A 14,773-nucleotide genomic window follows, 5' to 3' on the forward strand; every position below is an offset into this window, starting at 1 on the left:
TATTTTTTTTGTTGACAAACATTAAGATTAGGTAAAAATATGAACATTTGGAAAAGACACTTTGTGATAAATGTTGTTATTTTGACCTAAAAACGCTCGAAGAAATAACATTCATGTTATTTAGAAAATTAGGGTTTAGAAATTAGAGTTTAAAGTTTAGATATAGAGTTTAAATTGAGTTTTTAACCTGAACGGTTTAGAGTTTAGAGTTTTTGGACTATATATTCAGCTAAAACAATAGCCAATAACTACTTTTTTATGTCTACCAAAAAGTAACTATATATTCTGCTAAAACACAATTGTAATAAACCAGTGCAGTTTTAGTGTATCACATAGCAAGTCTCTTGGCCACCTACATGAAGAAAACAGCAGATGAGTAATTGAAATCTCAAATCCGTTGCATCAAAATACTAATGTACATAATCTTACTCCTATAACGATTCAAAGTTTTTATCAAACAGAAATGGTTGCTTAACAAGAATTCTAAAATTTGTTAAAAGTGATTAGTAAATACATGGCAGAATCCTCCAAGGAACAGTCCTGCGATATTCGGCCCACACTTCTTTGTATTTCTCGTCACATCGAGCTTCATCTCTTCTCTCACGCCATATGAGCAAGATCAAAAGATATATTGGATAGAAGTATGGAACTGGAGAACTGCAGTCATTTGATCCAGATATTCGTTAAAAATTCCAGTTGCAATTGACTTTTTTAGGTCAAATACATCACTTTCCAAATATACCAAAATAAATTATACTTGTACTAGTTTTCATTACAAAAAATTATTGTACCTAATCCCACAAGGTAAGTTGAAAGATAGTGCCAGTAACAAATCTCCAAGGTAATTGCAGTGCCTTGATATTCCCCTTCATCAATTAAGGGGAAAAAAAATATATGATTGTAATGCAATCGGAAAATAAATAGGCGTAAGAAAAGAAACTATTAGATTATAAAATACCGGTCATTACAAGAGAAATGACAAAATAAATGGATAAGTTGATGAGACAAAGTTACCAATAGCCGGAAACAAGTAATTTTCCTGCAATAACTTTTGGGGGTTGACCCCATATTAGTGCTTTCGAATTCTTCTTAAAATCATGTTTTTGCTTGTTAGCACCTCTGAAGACTAGATACCTACAACGAATTAAAAAACAGAGATGAATCATATGAAGATATAAAAGTCAAATCAAAGTCAAATTTCATTTTGTATAACATTTACCCGATCACAAATACACAGCAGTTTACAAAGACTGCACCTGTTGGCCAGGAACGTCTCAACAATTTGAAGGCCCTAGGCGAAAATAAAAATGGGCCCTTAAACACGTTTAATTTTTTTTTAACTCATATAAAAACATAATACTTACATTTTTTATTTATTTAGTTACAATGTATTTAACTATTTAAAGTTATAATATTACAACTTTAATTGACAATTCTTTATTTAATTAGATAGAATATTTTTGAGAAAAGTATATAGATATTCAATATTTTGGGCCCTTTAAAATTTTTGGGCCCTAGGCGGCTGCCTATCTTGCCTATGCTCAAAGACGTTGTGCTGTTGGCAAATCAACCTTGTTATTCAAAAGCCACCAACCCTGATCACAAAATAATTTTCATATTGTGTAAAAAAAAAAAAAAATTCTGGAGAAAACTGGATTAGATATTGTTTGACTTTCAGGGTCAAATCTTTGTTGTAGTTTTTTATTATCTATTTATCTTATAAGTAATATGTTTACCTGAATGCTAAATGTGAAGGGTATCCACACTAAATCTCCAAATACTAGCATGAATCCTAATCTCTCTGCAATTATATCCCATCTAAAAAAATTATGAAAATAAGCATTACGATAGCAATAATGTAGAATCCATGACTACAGTAAGACCTACATCAAGGTGAGCATAATATTAAGGTACCAAAAATATAATGGCATCACCACACCAGTAAAGAAGCTGATGCAAGCATGTTAAGGAACCATCATGATAATTAAAAAATCAATTTCATACGTAGATTATAGCGATTTTTAAGCCTGTACTCCTAAGAGGAGGGCGGTTAATAGCCGAATATGGGATCTAAAGAGTACTGACATTCAATTATATCATACTATAATTCAACTTTCACAGTTACATAAACTTGAATAAACTCTCTTGATGAAAAGAAAACATATTTTCATTCTAAAGTATAACAAAGGAAGTCATAAAAGTTATAAGCACAGGTCATTAGTGAGTCCCTAAAGAAAATCATGTGATTTGTGACAAAGTAAATAGATCGATTGAGGAGTTTCATCTACTTTCAACAGGAGTAATTAGCTTACGTAGATGTCATGTATTCCTCGTAAAAGAAGTAGTCCATAATGTAAATCTGACAGGGCACACATAAAAAAAGAGAGGAATCAGCAGTGTCCAATAATTTGTATAACTTGTATAATTTGAGTAGGATAACATAGGCGGTAAGGCGTGGTGGTTTGGGGTGATAACAGATCAAAAACGGTTCGTGTCAAAACAAGTCAAAAAGTCTTGGATTGAGCAGGGACAACTGTAGTCCATCCTATATAAATTATTTAAAATTCAGTTTACAACTTTCAGTTTGAGGTGAAAGTTATATTATTACAATGATAAGCCAACTTTTTTTACAACGCGATTTTAGGAGATTATATACATTATACATACATCTTAGGTAACTTTTTACCCACTTGATCCCTATGACCCATCCAGTTACCACTTATTATTAATGTTAGACCTGTTACTTAACATAATCCATATCAGCCAATTCATAAACAAAAGGATCGAAAGTGTCAACCTTAATAAGTTCATAACGATGATATCAATGCCCAGTTACCACACAAAATAGCTGGTAGAGGAACATTGATTGGCTCAATCGCATTTTGAACAGATTTTGCAAGCACGGAGAGATTGATTAGAAGCCATCCCATCATTCCATCTCGAACGAAAAAGAATCTACACAAGTGAAGTGTCTCATCAGCAACAAGATACTTACAAGAATGAAATTATAACTACTGAACCGCAGAATCATAATAGAACAGAAATAGGTTGATTTGGGTTGTTTCAGAAGATACATAAAGATAAAAGTAATACATACTTGAGGTCAACACCCAAAAAGTTGGGATTTAGCTGTATTCCAAACCACCTGTTAAAAGTTATTGATATCAACGGTGGAAATAAGAAATCAGGGCTCGAATACGTTTGTATGAATGGTTAAATGACTAAACATCTCATCTCATATTTACGTGAAAATAGGATAGAATAGAAAATAAGTACCAATCATCGATTATGTTTCCAGTGATATGAGACTTTAGAGATGCACTTCGGGCATTAGATTTGCAGCCTGCAACATAGAGTAGCAATGTAACCTGCCATTTACAACTTATAGAGATAATTGTGCATGAAGATTGCTTATAGAGAGTATTATTGCTATGCAATCGAAAATGAAAACATGCATATTACAAAATAATCCAATCCAATGTCATTTCTGTATTGAATGAAACATTTCAAAGGGGGGAAAACGTAAACAAGTATCTTTATCATAGAAGGCCTGTAGCATATATGTATAATGTATTGGATATCATACACATAGATTATCATCAAGATGGTGCATTGCTTAATATCCGTACAATCATTTGGCAGTACAATTTCAAGGTGCACATACAGTGAGTGATACGAAATGCATCCAAGCTCCAATTACGAGTAGTCCAACCAGCAAAACAAGCGATATCAATCTTGAATATAAAAACTTCAATGCAGTAAATATCTTTGCCAAAAATTTACGCATCATTTTCACAAGCTACTTTTAAAGCATAACTTCATAGATAAAAAAGACTAATACTAACCACCGAGGCATTGCCTGAGTGGTATAAACTCTGGGTTGGATCTGAGTCCTAGTTGGCGCAGGTTCGAATCCAGGGGAGGTTTTCTCAAGGATTCTGTTGTGGTGAGTAAAGGTGTATGCCCTAAGCCACTCGGTTTAATCCAAAGCACACCGGGTACTAAATGCGGCGATTGTGTGTGAAGAGTTTACTTCTAACGCGTGTGTGGTTGACAAATGAGAGTAGATCCAGCAATCCCTAAATAACCAAAGAAACCGAATAGCAAACCAACCTGAATAAACAAAATAACAAAAATTAATGCAGCGAACTAAATAAAGTGTGAAAAACGCTACTTTCAATTTGAATGCGTATGAATAAATGTACAAATCATGTATTGTATGACACAATTTTACTCACGTACAGAATTCCATGACGGAATTGAAGAGATCAAAATGGAAGTCAAGTCCATTTTGTAAAGTACGTAGACTCCGTCGCTGTCAGTTAAGATTTTGTTTTCTTTTCTAGTTCTACTCTTTTCACTGCTGCGATAGTATCCTCCTCACACGTGTTTAAGCAGTAAACACTTATTAATGTATTATTCCAGTTTTACCCTTAAAGTAAATTAACATTAACATTTTCTTAAGGGAAATTAAATTTAACATTTAACATTTGATAATAAGATTTACATTAACATTTAGGACATGTTGACGAAACTAGCTGTTAGCTGGAGCTGGAGCTGGAAGCTGGTAGCTGTTAGCTGAAGGTTTTTTTATTTTTATTTTTTTTGAAAAGCAAGTAAAACTTTCATTAATAAACCGGAATGTTACAAGCCCTATAATCTATACAATGATTTGCAATTTAAAGGAAACTACATATACATGAGTTCTTATACAATTCGGGAACTTGGAGCCACTAGTCACCACGACACTTGAAAAGATGAGCTGGAAGATAGCAGACAGACAGTACCTCACAAACACGATGACAAAGTGGACCACTACATCCCATTTAACCAAATGAAAAGTGGGAATCCAAGACTTGAATAGTATAATGGGGAGCATGCGAGTTCGATCGGTTGTTTCCAAGGAGGGTGTATGTTCCGTTTTAACCAATGCCCGTTCTTTGTGAGTTTAAGGAGGTGTAGACGGAGAGGTTAACGAGCCATTGGTGCCATTCTATTGTTGACTTTTTGATCTTTTGGAGATCCATGCGAAAGTTTGAGTTTGGACCTCGGAGAGTATAGATGTCGCGCACCAATCCTTTTTGTTGAAGACCTTGATGTTTCGGTATTTCCATATAATGTAAGTTGATGCCCATTTGAGGGCTTGCCAAATGGTAGAACCAAGGGGTGATGTAGTGAAGGATTGATTGTTTGTGGTTATGTCATGTAATAAGGTGAAAGTGTTAATGGGAAGGTTCCACCAGTGTAAGATTGAGTCCCAAATATTTTTTGTAATTGGACTCAATATGTGAGTTACAAAGTGGACAAAGTAATGTATCAAGGTCGATGTTTCGTTTGTTGAGTTCGGTACGGGTTGGAATTCTACCGTTTAAAACATGCCACATGAAAATCTTGATTTTTTGTGGTATGAGCTTGTTTCTGGGTGTCGCTAATGGAGTGGACGCGGTAGCGAGTTTTAGGTTATCAAGTATGGATGCTAGAGCTTTTGTTGTGAAGGTGCCGGATTGCTCTAAGTTCCACTACCAAGTGTCGGGTTCGTCGGAGAGATTAAAGGAAGCAAGTAGATTATTTATTTCAGTCTATTCGTTGAGTATACGTCCATTTGGAGGTCTTGTCCAGTTCCATGTACCGATCGTTGTAGCGTTATTAGTCACAAGTCGTTCTGATACTAATGCATTTTTGTTGGATTCACGCATATATAATCTTCGGAATTGGTTGCTAAATTTTTCTGTTCCGCACCAATTACCGAGCCAAAATTTGGTGGTGTTGCCGTTTCTGATGCTTTTGATGATCGAGTTGGTGAAGTTAGTTCCAAGGTTGTCCGCCGTTTTTCCGGCTTTGATAATCTCATTCCAAATTGTGCTACCTGAATCATTTCGAGAGAAAACGTTAGTACAAACCCCCTCCCCGTATATGCTCGATATGATTTTAACCCAAAAAGCATTTTTTTCATTGTGAAATCTCCATCACAATTTGCATAGTAGTGATATATTTTTACACATTAAAGATCCGATGTTCAACCCACCTTTATCATATGGTAATAAAATATGTTCCCATTTAATCCAATTAATTTTGTTCGTTGTCAGACCCGCCCCATAAAAATTTCCTTCTTTTCGTTTCGAGTATATTTATTATTTTAACGGGTGCGTGGAATAGGGAGAAGTAGTAGAGAGGAAGACTAGAGAGAACGGATTTAATTAAAGTGAGACGTCCACCTTATGACATGGATTTGGCTTTCCATTCAGAAAGACGTTTATCGAATTTCTCGATGATCGGTTTCCAAGATGAAGCTTTTGTGGTGGGGACACCGATAGGTAGACCAAGATAGGTGAAAGGTGTTGAGCCTGCCGAGCAGTCGATATAATTTGCCATTTCTCCAACTTCATTTTTTGGTACCCCGATACCGTATAGGTTGCTTTTTTTTAAGATTTACTTTTAGTCTGGATATGTTTTCGAAGCATTTTAGTAGTTTGGAAATATTTTTGGCATTACGTTTGCTCCATTCGCCAAAAAAGATCGTGTCGTCCGCATATTGGAGATGAGAAACGATGATCTTGTCGTGACCAACACAAATACCACGAAACTGATCATTTGTGATAGCACGTTTGGCAAGGATGTTGAGATCTTCTACTGCGATAATGAATAAGAAGGGTGAAATTGGGTCTCCTTGATGAATACGTCTACCAGGAGTGAATTCCATGGTCGGGGATCCATTTATAAGGATGGATATGGAGGATGAAGAGAGGCATGCATGTATAAATTTGATCCATTTGGGGTCGAATCCCATGCATTTCATAGTGTCGAAAAGGAAGTCCCATTCGATGCAGTCGAATGCCTTTTCAAAACCGACTTTGAATATGAGGCCCTTTTAAGAATGGGTTTGTTCAATGCCAATTATTTTATGGATGACTTTTGAGAGACGATTCATTATGATTTTGGTGAGGATTTTGTAGTAACTTCCGATTAGACAAATTGGGCGATATTCGCTAAAACCGATGAGATTGGCTTTTTTGGGTATTAGTGTGAAAAAAGACACATTACATCCCTTTGAGATTTCGGAATTGAGCCAAAACCAATCTAGGGCCTTAATGAGGTCCTCTTTTATCAACCACAAATATTTTTTAAAGAATTTCATATTGAAACCGTCAGGACCGGGTGCTTTTGAGCTGTCACAGTCTTGGAGTGCGTTCCACACACTTCCATTTCGGAAAATCGGGCTTCAAGAAGAAGGTTGTCAGTTTGTGTGATGTACGAGCGATTTGGTTCGTTTTCGAAGGGGTAATTACCTTTACGTTTTTTGGATTTGAATAACGTATCAAAGTAATTATATGCCTCGTTTTTAATAGTATTTGGTTCTTTCGACCATGAACCGTTTAAAGATATACCACGGATGTTGTTTTTATTTGCGCGTCTTTTAATGTAGTTATGGAAATATTTAGAGTTTTCATCTCCATCGAGTTCCATTTGATAAGGGCTTTTTGCTTGAGCATGTTAGATTTCTTTTTTTCTTTTTCGATATGTTGAATTTTGTCATTGACCCACTTTTTTCTTTCGAAATCGGATAGTGGTCTGATTTCCGCAAGTTTCTCCCATTCGTTAGATGCATTAAGGTGATCTTTAATTTCGGCGTCAAGGTTGTTTAACTGTAAGTTACATTTTTTAAGTTCAAGTTTGACATTTTTTAGTTTATTTCGTAATATGCAATCGGGTCGGTTGCCGTGAACAGGAAGGAGCCATGTGTTTTTTATGATTTCATCTGCATATTTAAGTTTTTGCCAAGCGTTGAACATGCGTGTGGGTTTTGGGCCAAAGTCTATAAAGGAGTATTTTAGTATGATTGGGCAGTGGTTGGATAAGCCGCGATCGAGGGTTTTGGAGGATACGTCAGGCCATAATTGGAGGATACTTTCAGAGATGAGAAATCGATCAAGTTTGCTAAATTTAAGTTCGTTAAAGCAGATACGTGTATATTTTTCCCCCCGAGTGGAAGTTCGACAAGATTAGCGTTATTAATAAAGTTGTTAAAATTATCTGCCCATGTTTGTTTAAAGATACAGTTAAGTTGTTCGGATTTTGTTCTAACTTCGTTACAGTCACCGAAGATAATGTGGGGAACATCAATGGAATCGATAAGTTTTGAAAGTTAGGACCAAAATCTAAGCTTTTTCTGGTGGGAATGTGGGCCATAGACGTTAATGATAACCATATCGGAAGCATATCCCGCCCATTTGCCTTTGATGGCAATAAACAATTCACCCTCTATGGCTTGGTCGAATAAAAAAGTGGACGGGTCCTAAATTAGAAGTAATCTGCCGGAAGCCCCAATTGCATCTTTTTGGACAAATATAAGGTTAGAATTATACCAAAAAGCTTTAATTAAGGAATCAGGTGAATTTCCACATATGGTTTCTTGTAGACCAAGAATGACCGGATTTTCTTTCTTACAAATATTTTTGAGCCAATTGATTTTACCCGTTTGACCCAAACCCCGAATATTAAGAGAAATGCAACTCATTAGAATACTTACAGTGCGATGGAAGGAGGACGAGGATCACTGGTTGGTGTCCCACTGGATGCCGAGACCTTTGACATACTCCTTTGTGTCGATGGATTTGTTCGATACCTTGTTTGAGTTGCCATCGGCACTCTTTGTTTTTGATGATGCTTTTGAAACATTACCCGAGGTTTTAGAAGTAGAGTTCGATTTGCGATTAATTTGCGAAAACTTTAGCTTTTGCCCACTTCTTGCACAATGTTTTATGTAGAAAAATTTAGAGTGCGTGCCTTTCTTAATAGATACGATCGGGGGTTTAGGGGCAGCTGGTCGACTTACTTTCTTCCTTTGGTCGGGAAACGATAATCGCGGGCGATCTTTTTGAAGCATAAGTTGTTTGAGGTTGTGCTTTTATTTTTATTCTTTCCAGATGTAGTCGATTTCTTTTTGTTTGATTTGAGTTTTACAAGGAATTGGTTTTTTAGTAATTCATGATCTTCGGTTGGGGTAAGGTTCGGGGATGTGGATGTGTTAACCTTAGCAACATTGATAGGAGTGGAAGTTTCAATCTTGTCCTTGCTTTCAGTTGTTGTAAAGATAATCGGTGAGATCGTAGTGTTATTGGTTTTATTCGGCAATGGTGATGTGCGAACAAAATCAGACAGGTCGTTATTCGATGTGTGCGAAACTGGAGTTACGGGGATGGTAGGTTCAGGTAGTGGGTTATGGGCTGTGGTGTCTTGAAGTAAGATGGGAGAGTCTAAATTAAGATTGGTGGGCTCAAAGGTTGGGGCCCAAGGTTTGTTGCTAAAAGTGTTGTTGAGGCTGTTAGGCCTATTGGACAGGATAGAATGGATAATGTCATTTGGGCTCAGTGGAACTGTAGACGTCATGGACTCAAGTGGATCTTTGTTGAAAAAAGATGTAACGTTAGGAGCAATATGGGGCGAGTTATTGTCTACTTTTTCCGAGTTATGGGAATTTCCTGACACATGCTGCTGATTATTGTTTGGATGACAGTTAATTTTGGGGGATGTGTCGTTACTAGGGTTATGTGAAAAGTTAGTAGTTTCAACACGCATATAGGACGTTGACGGCTCGTGGTTTTTCCAGTGAGGAGTGCCGGAATTATTATCATGGGTATTGAACTCACCATTTTCGTTTGGAGAATTATTTGCAGAATGTTGGGACTCATTGCCGACATTGTTATGATCGTCTTCCATATAGGACTCTTCGTCGGATAAGTATTCATCGGAATGGACATCATCTTCCCAAACCGAGGAGTCATTATCGGTAGAGTTAAAATCTATAGGTAGATTATTGTTTTCAATGACAAATACGATTGTGGTTTTAGCGTCATGGTGGATATGGACATGGTCGTTTATGAACGCGTAGGAGTTGGTTTTAATAAGGACCTTACCAACGGAAAGATCCTGGGATCCCTTTTCATCAATAACACAATTTTGCATGTCGACGACTTGACCCCAACATTTAGCAATCTTACGAAAAGTGGACTCAGACCAACAAGTGATAGGAATACCTTTAATCTCAATCCATACTAAACGACCCGAAGTTATGTACTCGTCAGGATCCCATGGCCGAATGTCATCGAGCCAATTCCATAATGGGTGTTTTCTTCCGAAGCTTTGGGGATTAAGAACGTCAAAGGTAAGTCTATTATCATCAAATAAGAGCATTATTTCTTTGCCTCCTAGATATTTGGATTCGAAGTCGGTGAGGTTTTCGGATTTGCAAATCTCATTAAAATAATCTAGGTGATCAATGTTTTTAATCACACCTATAAGTGCATGTCCGAGAAGCTCTATAATCTTTTCATCGTTGGGGATCTTTATGGAAAAAAAATTGGTAACTTGGTTGTCAAAACATGTTTCTGTAACTTGGTTCTTTCGAATATTGTTTAGGACGTCAGTGAATTTACGTTCATCGACAGTGTTATTAGGGTTGTGATTAGGGTTTTTCATTGGTTGATGAGGTGGAGAGTTGTGGGTGGTTTGTTGGCCGATAGGTTTATCATTGTGGTTGGTATTACGCTCTCGTGCTTTGTAAACAACTAACAACATACCATCTTCTTCGATCATATTTAACTTACAGGTCATCGAATCAACAAGATGGCTTGGGATATTTTCGTAACGGATGAAACCAAATTGCTTTCCATTCTTTAATCGTTTCTTTGGAATGTAAAATTCAGTTAATTCACCGTATTTTTTGAACAAACCCCATAAGTTTACCGAATTCCAAGAATCTGGAAAATTGAAGAATATGAAGGAGGTTATGGAATGGTTGTCAGGTTTCAATGGCGGGTTTGGTGTATTAGGGTTCCCAAATCTTTTTATAAGATCTTTTGCATTTTCTTGGGTTTTGAATCGGTTGTATATTGAATAATTAGCAGTATTAAGTTTAGTGAAGATTGGGTTATTAGGGTTAAGGTTTACAGCCGAACAAAATAGGGGAGGGAAATCATCAGCATGGTTGTGAGGGGGTTGTTTGAATGATTGTTGATTGCATTGCTTGTTTCTATTTCGATCCACCTTTATCCAAACCCTCACATTTTCAGGTTGGTATTTGATATTGTTAATGATGTGAGATTTGTTGGTAGGATGATGATGATGAGGTTTATTCGATGTGAGAGGGCGGTGTAACACCGGCCTTTTTTTTTTTTTTTAAACACAGCAGAAGACTTTTATATTCAAATCACAACATTTAATACATCACAGTAGAAATCCCCATAATGAAGTTTAAGTTTATACGACGGTGTTACTTATTACAAAATACATGTTACAAAAGTCCACTTCAGAGTTCACACGTCAAACATGTCTTCAATACTAGCACCCGTCCAAACTAGCAGTACTTAAACCTGCATGGGTGGAAATGTGGGGGATTAGCATAACGCTAAGTGAATGGAATCTATCTAACAGATATAGCTTAAGCCACATACAAGCTATATACTAACAACAACACATGCTAACTACCAACTAGCATACAATAAGACAATACTAGGATCGGCGGCTTGTACGAGCACACGACTCTCAGCTGATCGGGCCTGAGTCTACTGATAATCTCTGCTACTCAATTCAAAGTATAGTTATCCAGATACAGGGGATGCATCATTCACACTATACTTCACAATCAGTAGCCTATGTACCCAACCTCCCCTAGGCACGGTTGACCTCATACGGACTCTAACCTCTCCTAGGCACGGTCTCGAGTCCCCAGTCTCCTTAGGCCCGACTGGTGCCACTCACACAGTGTACACATAATTTACACACAACATCAGGCATACTATATTATTCTAACATGGCAATCCCTACACTATGCATGGTAAAATAGTAGATCACAGTAGCATGATATGCTACTTAAACTCTATCCGGAGGTAGACCCACTCACCAATTACCAGCTACAGCTCAGTTATCTTACTTCTGAGCTTCTTCCTTGTTCTTATCACCTGAGAACAACACAAACGAAGTCAATATACATATCTGAATCATAGTATAATCAAATCATACTTTAAACTAGGTCATAACATCATTTCACAAGTCCACAACGTAACTCCATTCACTATTATCAAACAAGTATGTGGAAAACAGGACACACACGCCAAAACCTATTTTCCCGCCCCAAAAACAGTTTGATCCAGCTTCTTAAAAGTTCATCATTGAAAAGTACTCTTCAATACAATTCCAACGATATTTGATTCATCAAAAACGGAGTTACGGTTTGAATGTTATGACCAAAACAAATTTCTCAAAATACTGAAAAGACACAATACCCAACTCGGTAGTGTGTGTCATAGACACTCGGTCGAGTGTGTAGACACATGGCCGAATGAGTAGAGACACTCGACCGAATGTCTTTTCAAAAGACACACTACTGAGTGTGTAGACACACGGCCCAAATCAAAAGACACTCGGCCGAGTGTGTACACACACGGCCCACTTCCAAAAGACACACTACCGAGTGAGTTCTTGAGCTGCTGAAATTAGAAAAGTGACGGGTTTGAGCCAAAAATCACCAAATCTCGACCATATACTCATTTTAAACCTCAAAACTTATCAAATCTTGTTTATAAAACCTTTTGGGACATAAACCCACAAACATTACATCAAAACAACAACAAATTAAGCAATTTTGACCCAAAATCACATTTTTGTAAAACCTAGCACAAAAACTCCATTTTTACACAAATTCAAGCATGAAAACTCATGATTCTTACCTCAAAAGAATCAGTAAAACACAAGGAATCAATTTTCTAACACAAATCAGACTTCAATTCAAGATTTGGAGAATTAAGGTTCAAGAGAGAGATGAAGTTAGGTACGGGGTGTAATTTGGAAATTTTAGAGAGAAGGAGAAAAATGAGCTGAACCAACAGCTCTCTAGTCACTTATTTGGGTTAAAACCCATACCCCTCAACACACGGGTATTTATCAGTTATCTAAAATCTTTCGTACCTCGTTAGGCGGCCCTAACGAAGTCCAAATTAAATAAACAAACATGTTCTGTGACCCTTGTGACAAACTGGTCTTAACTAAATAATAAAATAATACTATTCACATAATTAAAAATAAAAGCATATAAAACACATAATAAAATCTTAAGGGCAAAATAGTCCACTTACAACTAGCCCAGATTCCAGTCTGTTACAAATTCACCCCCCCTAAAAGAGATTCTGTCCTCGATATCTGGTCTTGGTTAAACAAACGAGGGCAGCGAGTTCTCATCAACTCTTTCGTTTCCCACGTAAGATTAGAACCCAAACTGTGTTTCCACTCAATCAACACCATCAGTATCTCTTTCTTTCTCAACTTAGTCACCTTTCGGTCAACTACACGGACCGGCTCTTCCACCAATTTCTTATTCAAATCGACCCTTAAATCTTTTAAAGGAAGAAGTTGTGTTTCATCGTCGACTTTACACTTACGAAGATAACACACGTTGAATGTATTATGAATACCAGCTAACTCTGGCAGAAGATCTAACGCCACAGTTTGATCATTCAACACTTCACTGATCGAAAACGGACCAATAAATCTCGGTGCTAACTTACCACGTTTACCGAATCTGATAACCCCTTTCCACGGCAAAACTTTTAGATACACTCGTTCACCTACATTAAAGGTTACCGGACGTCTTCACGGATCAGCATACATTTTCTGCCTATCTCTAGCGGCTTTCAACTTTTCTCTCGTAATTGCAACTTTTTCGGCTGTCATTTGAACAATTTCAGGACCTGCAAACTGTTTCTCCCTGGCTTCTAACCAACAAGTCAGAGTTCTGCAACGACGTCCATATAATATTTCTTAGGGCGGCATCCCTATACTCGAATGATATGAATTATTATACGCGAATTCGGCCAACGGCAAATGTGCATCCCACGAACTACCGTATTCTAACACACAAGCCCTTAACATATCCTCCAAAGTCTGTATCGTTCTTTCACTTTGACCGTCTGTCTGAGGATGATAAGCTGTACTTAAATTCACACATGTACCCAGATTCTGTTGAAGACTATTCCAAAAATTCGACACAAATCTGGAATCTCTGTCTGAAACGATCGATAACGGCACACCATGTCGACTAACTATTTTTTTCACATACAATTCGGCTAACTCACTTAACGAAGTTGTTTCACGAGTAGCAAGAAAATGAGCACTTTTAGTTAGACGATCCACTATTACCCAAATCATATCATGTCTTTTCTGAGTTCGAGGTAATTTGGTCACAAAATCCATCGTTATATGTTCCCATTTCCACTCTGGAATCTGTAACCGACGTAATGAACCATAAGGTTTCTGATGTTCTGCCTTCACTTGAGTACAAATATGACACTTTTCGACATATCTAACGATATCTGTTTTCATTGTCGGCCACCAATACACTGTTTCAAATCATGATACATCTTATTACTACCCGGATGTACTGTCAACCTGGATATGTGAGCTTCTGTCATGATTAAATCCCTCAAGTCTCCAAGTTTAGGTACCCAAACATGATTGTTTAAGGTATTTAGTCCCCGTGAGTCATCAATTAAGTCCACTTTTTGTTTGGTCATTTGTTCAGATTTAATATGTTCGTCCTCTAAAGCACAGGCCTGAAAGGTTCTTAAGCTATTAATCAAATCTGAAGTTATATTCAAATGAAGGAATTTCATATTTTCACTTGACTTTTTACGACTTAGCGCATCTGCAACCACATTTGCCTTACCCGGATGGTATTTAATTTCGCAATCATAATCTTTGATCAACTCTTGCCATCGTCTCT

General features: G+C 37.0%; 1 protein-coding gene and 1 pseudogene across 1 annotated transcript; both read right to left on the reverse strand.

Moving 5' to 3' along the window:
• Positions 1-503: 503 nt before the first annotated feature.
• Positions 504-5,135, reverse strand: LOC139854834 (delta(14)-sterol reductase-like; annotated as a pseudogene).
• Positions 5,136-6,216: 1,081 nt separating this feature from the next.
• Positions 6,217-6,700, reverse strand: LOC139854835 (uncharacterized mitochondrial protein AtMg01250-like). The gene is made up of 2 exons (XM_071844116.1): positions 6,493-6,700; positions 6,217-6,344 (listed from the first exon to the last, which is right to left on the reverse strand). Exons 1-2 carry the CDS (start codon positions 6,698-6,700, stop codon positions 6,217-6,219), a joined length of 336 nt encoding a protein of 111 aa, XP_071700217.1.
• Between the last annotated feature and the right edge of the window lie 8,073 nt (positions 6,701-14,773).

The sequence above is a fragment of the Rutidosis leptorrhynchoides genome, chromosome 6, assembly GCF_046630445.1.
Source record: "Rutidosis leptorrhynchoides isolate AG116_Rl617_1_P2 chromosome 6, CSIRO_AGI_Rlap_v1, whole genome shotgun sequence".
NCBI lineage: Eukaryota > Viridiplantae > Streptophyta > Magnoliopsida > Asterales > Asteraceae > Rutidosis > Rutidosis leptorrhynchoides.

Excerpts from the sequence above, each read along its gene's own strand:
- LOC139854835 (XM_071844116.1), bottom strand. The coding sequence starts at position 6,700 with ATGGAATTCACTCCTGGTAGACGTATTCATCAAGGAGACCCAATTTCA. Across the intron at positions 6,345-6,492 it reads TTTTGGCGAATGGAGCAAAC|GCTCAACACCTTTCACCTAT; the intron begins GTAATGCCAAAA and ends ACTGCTCGGCAG.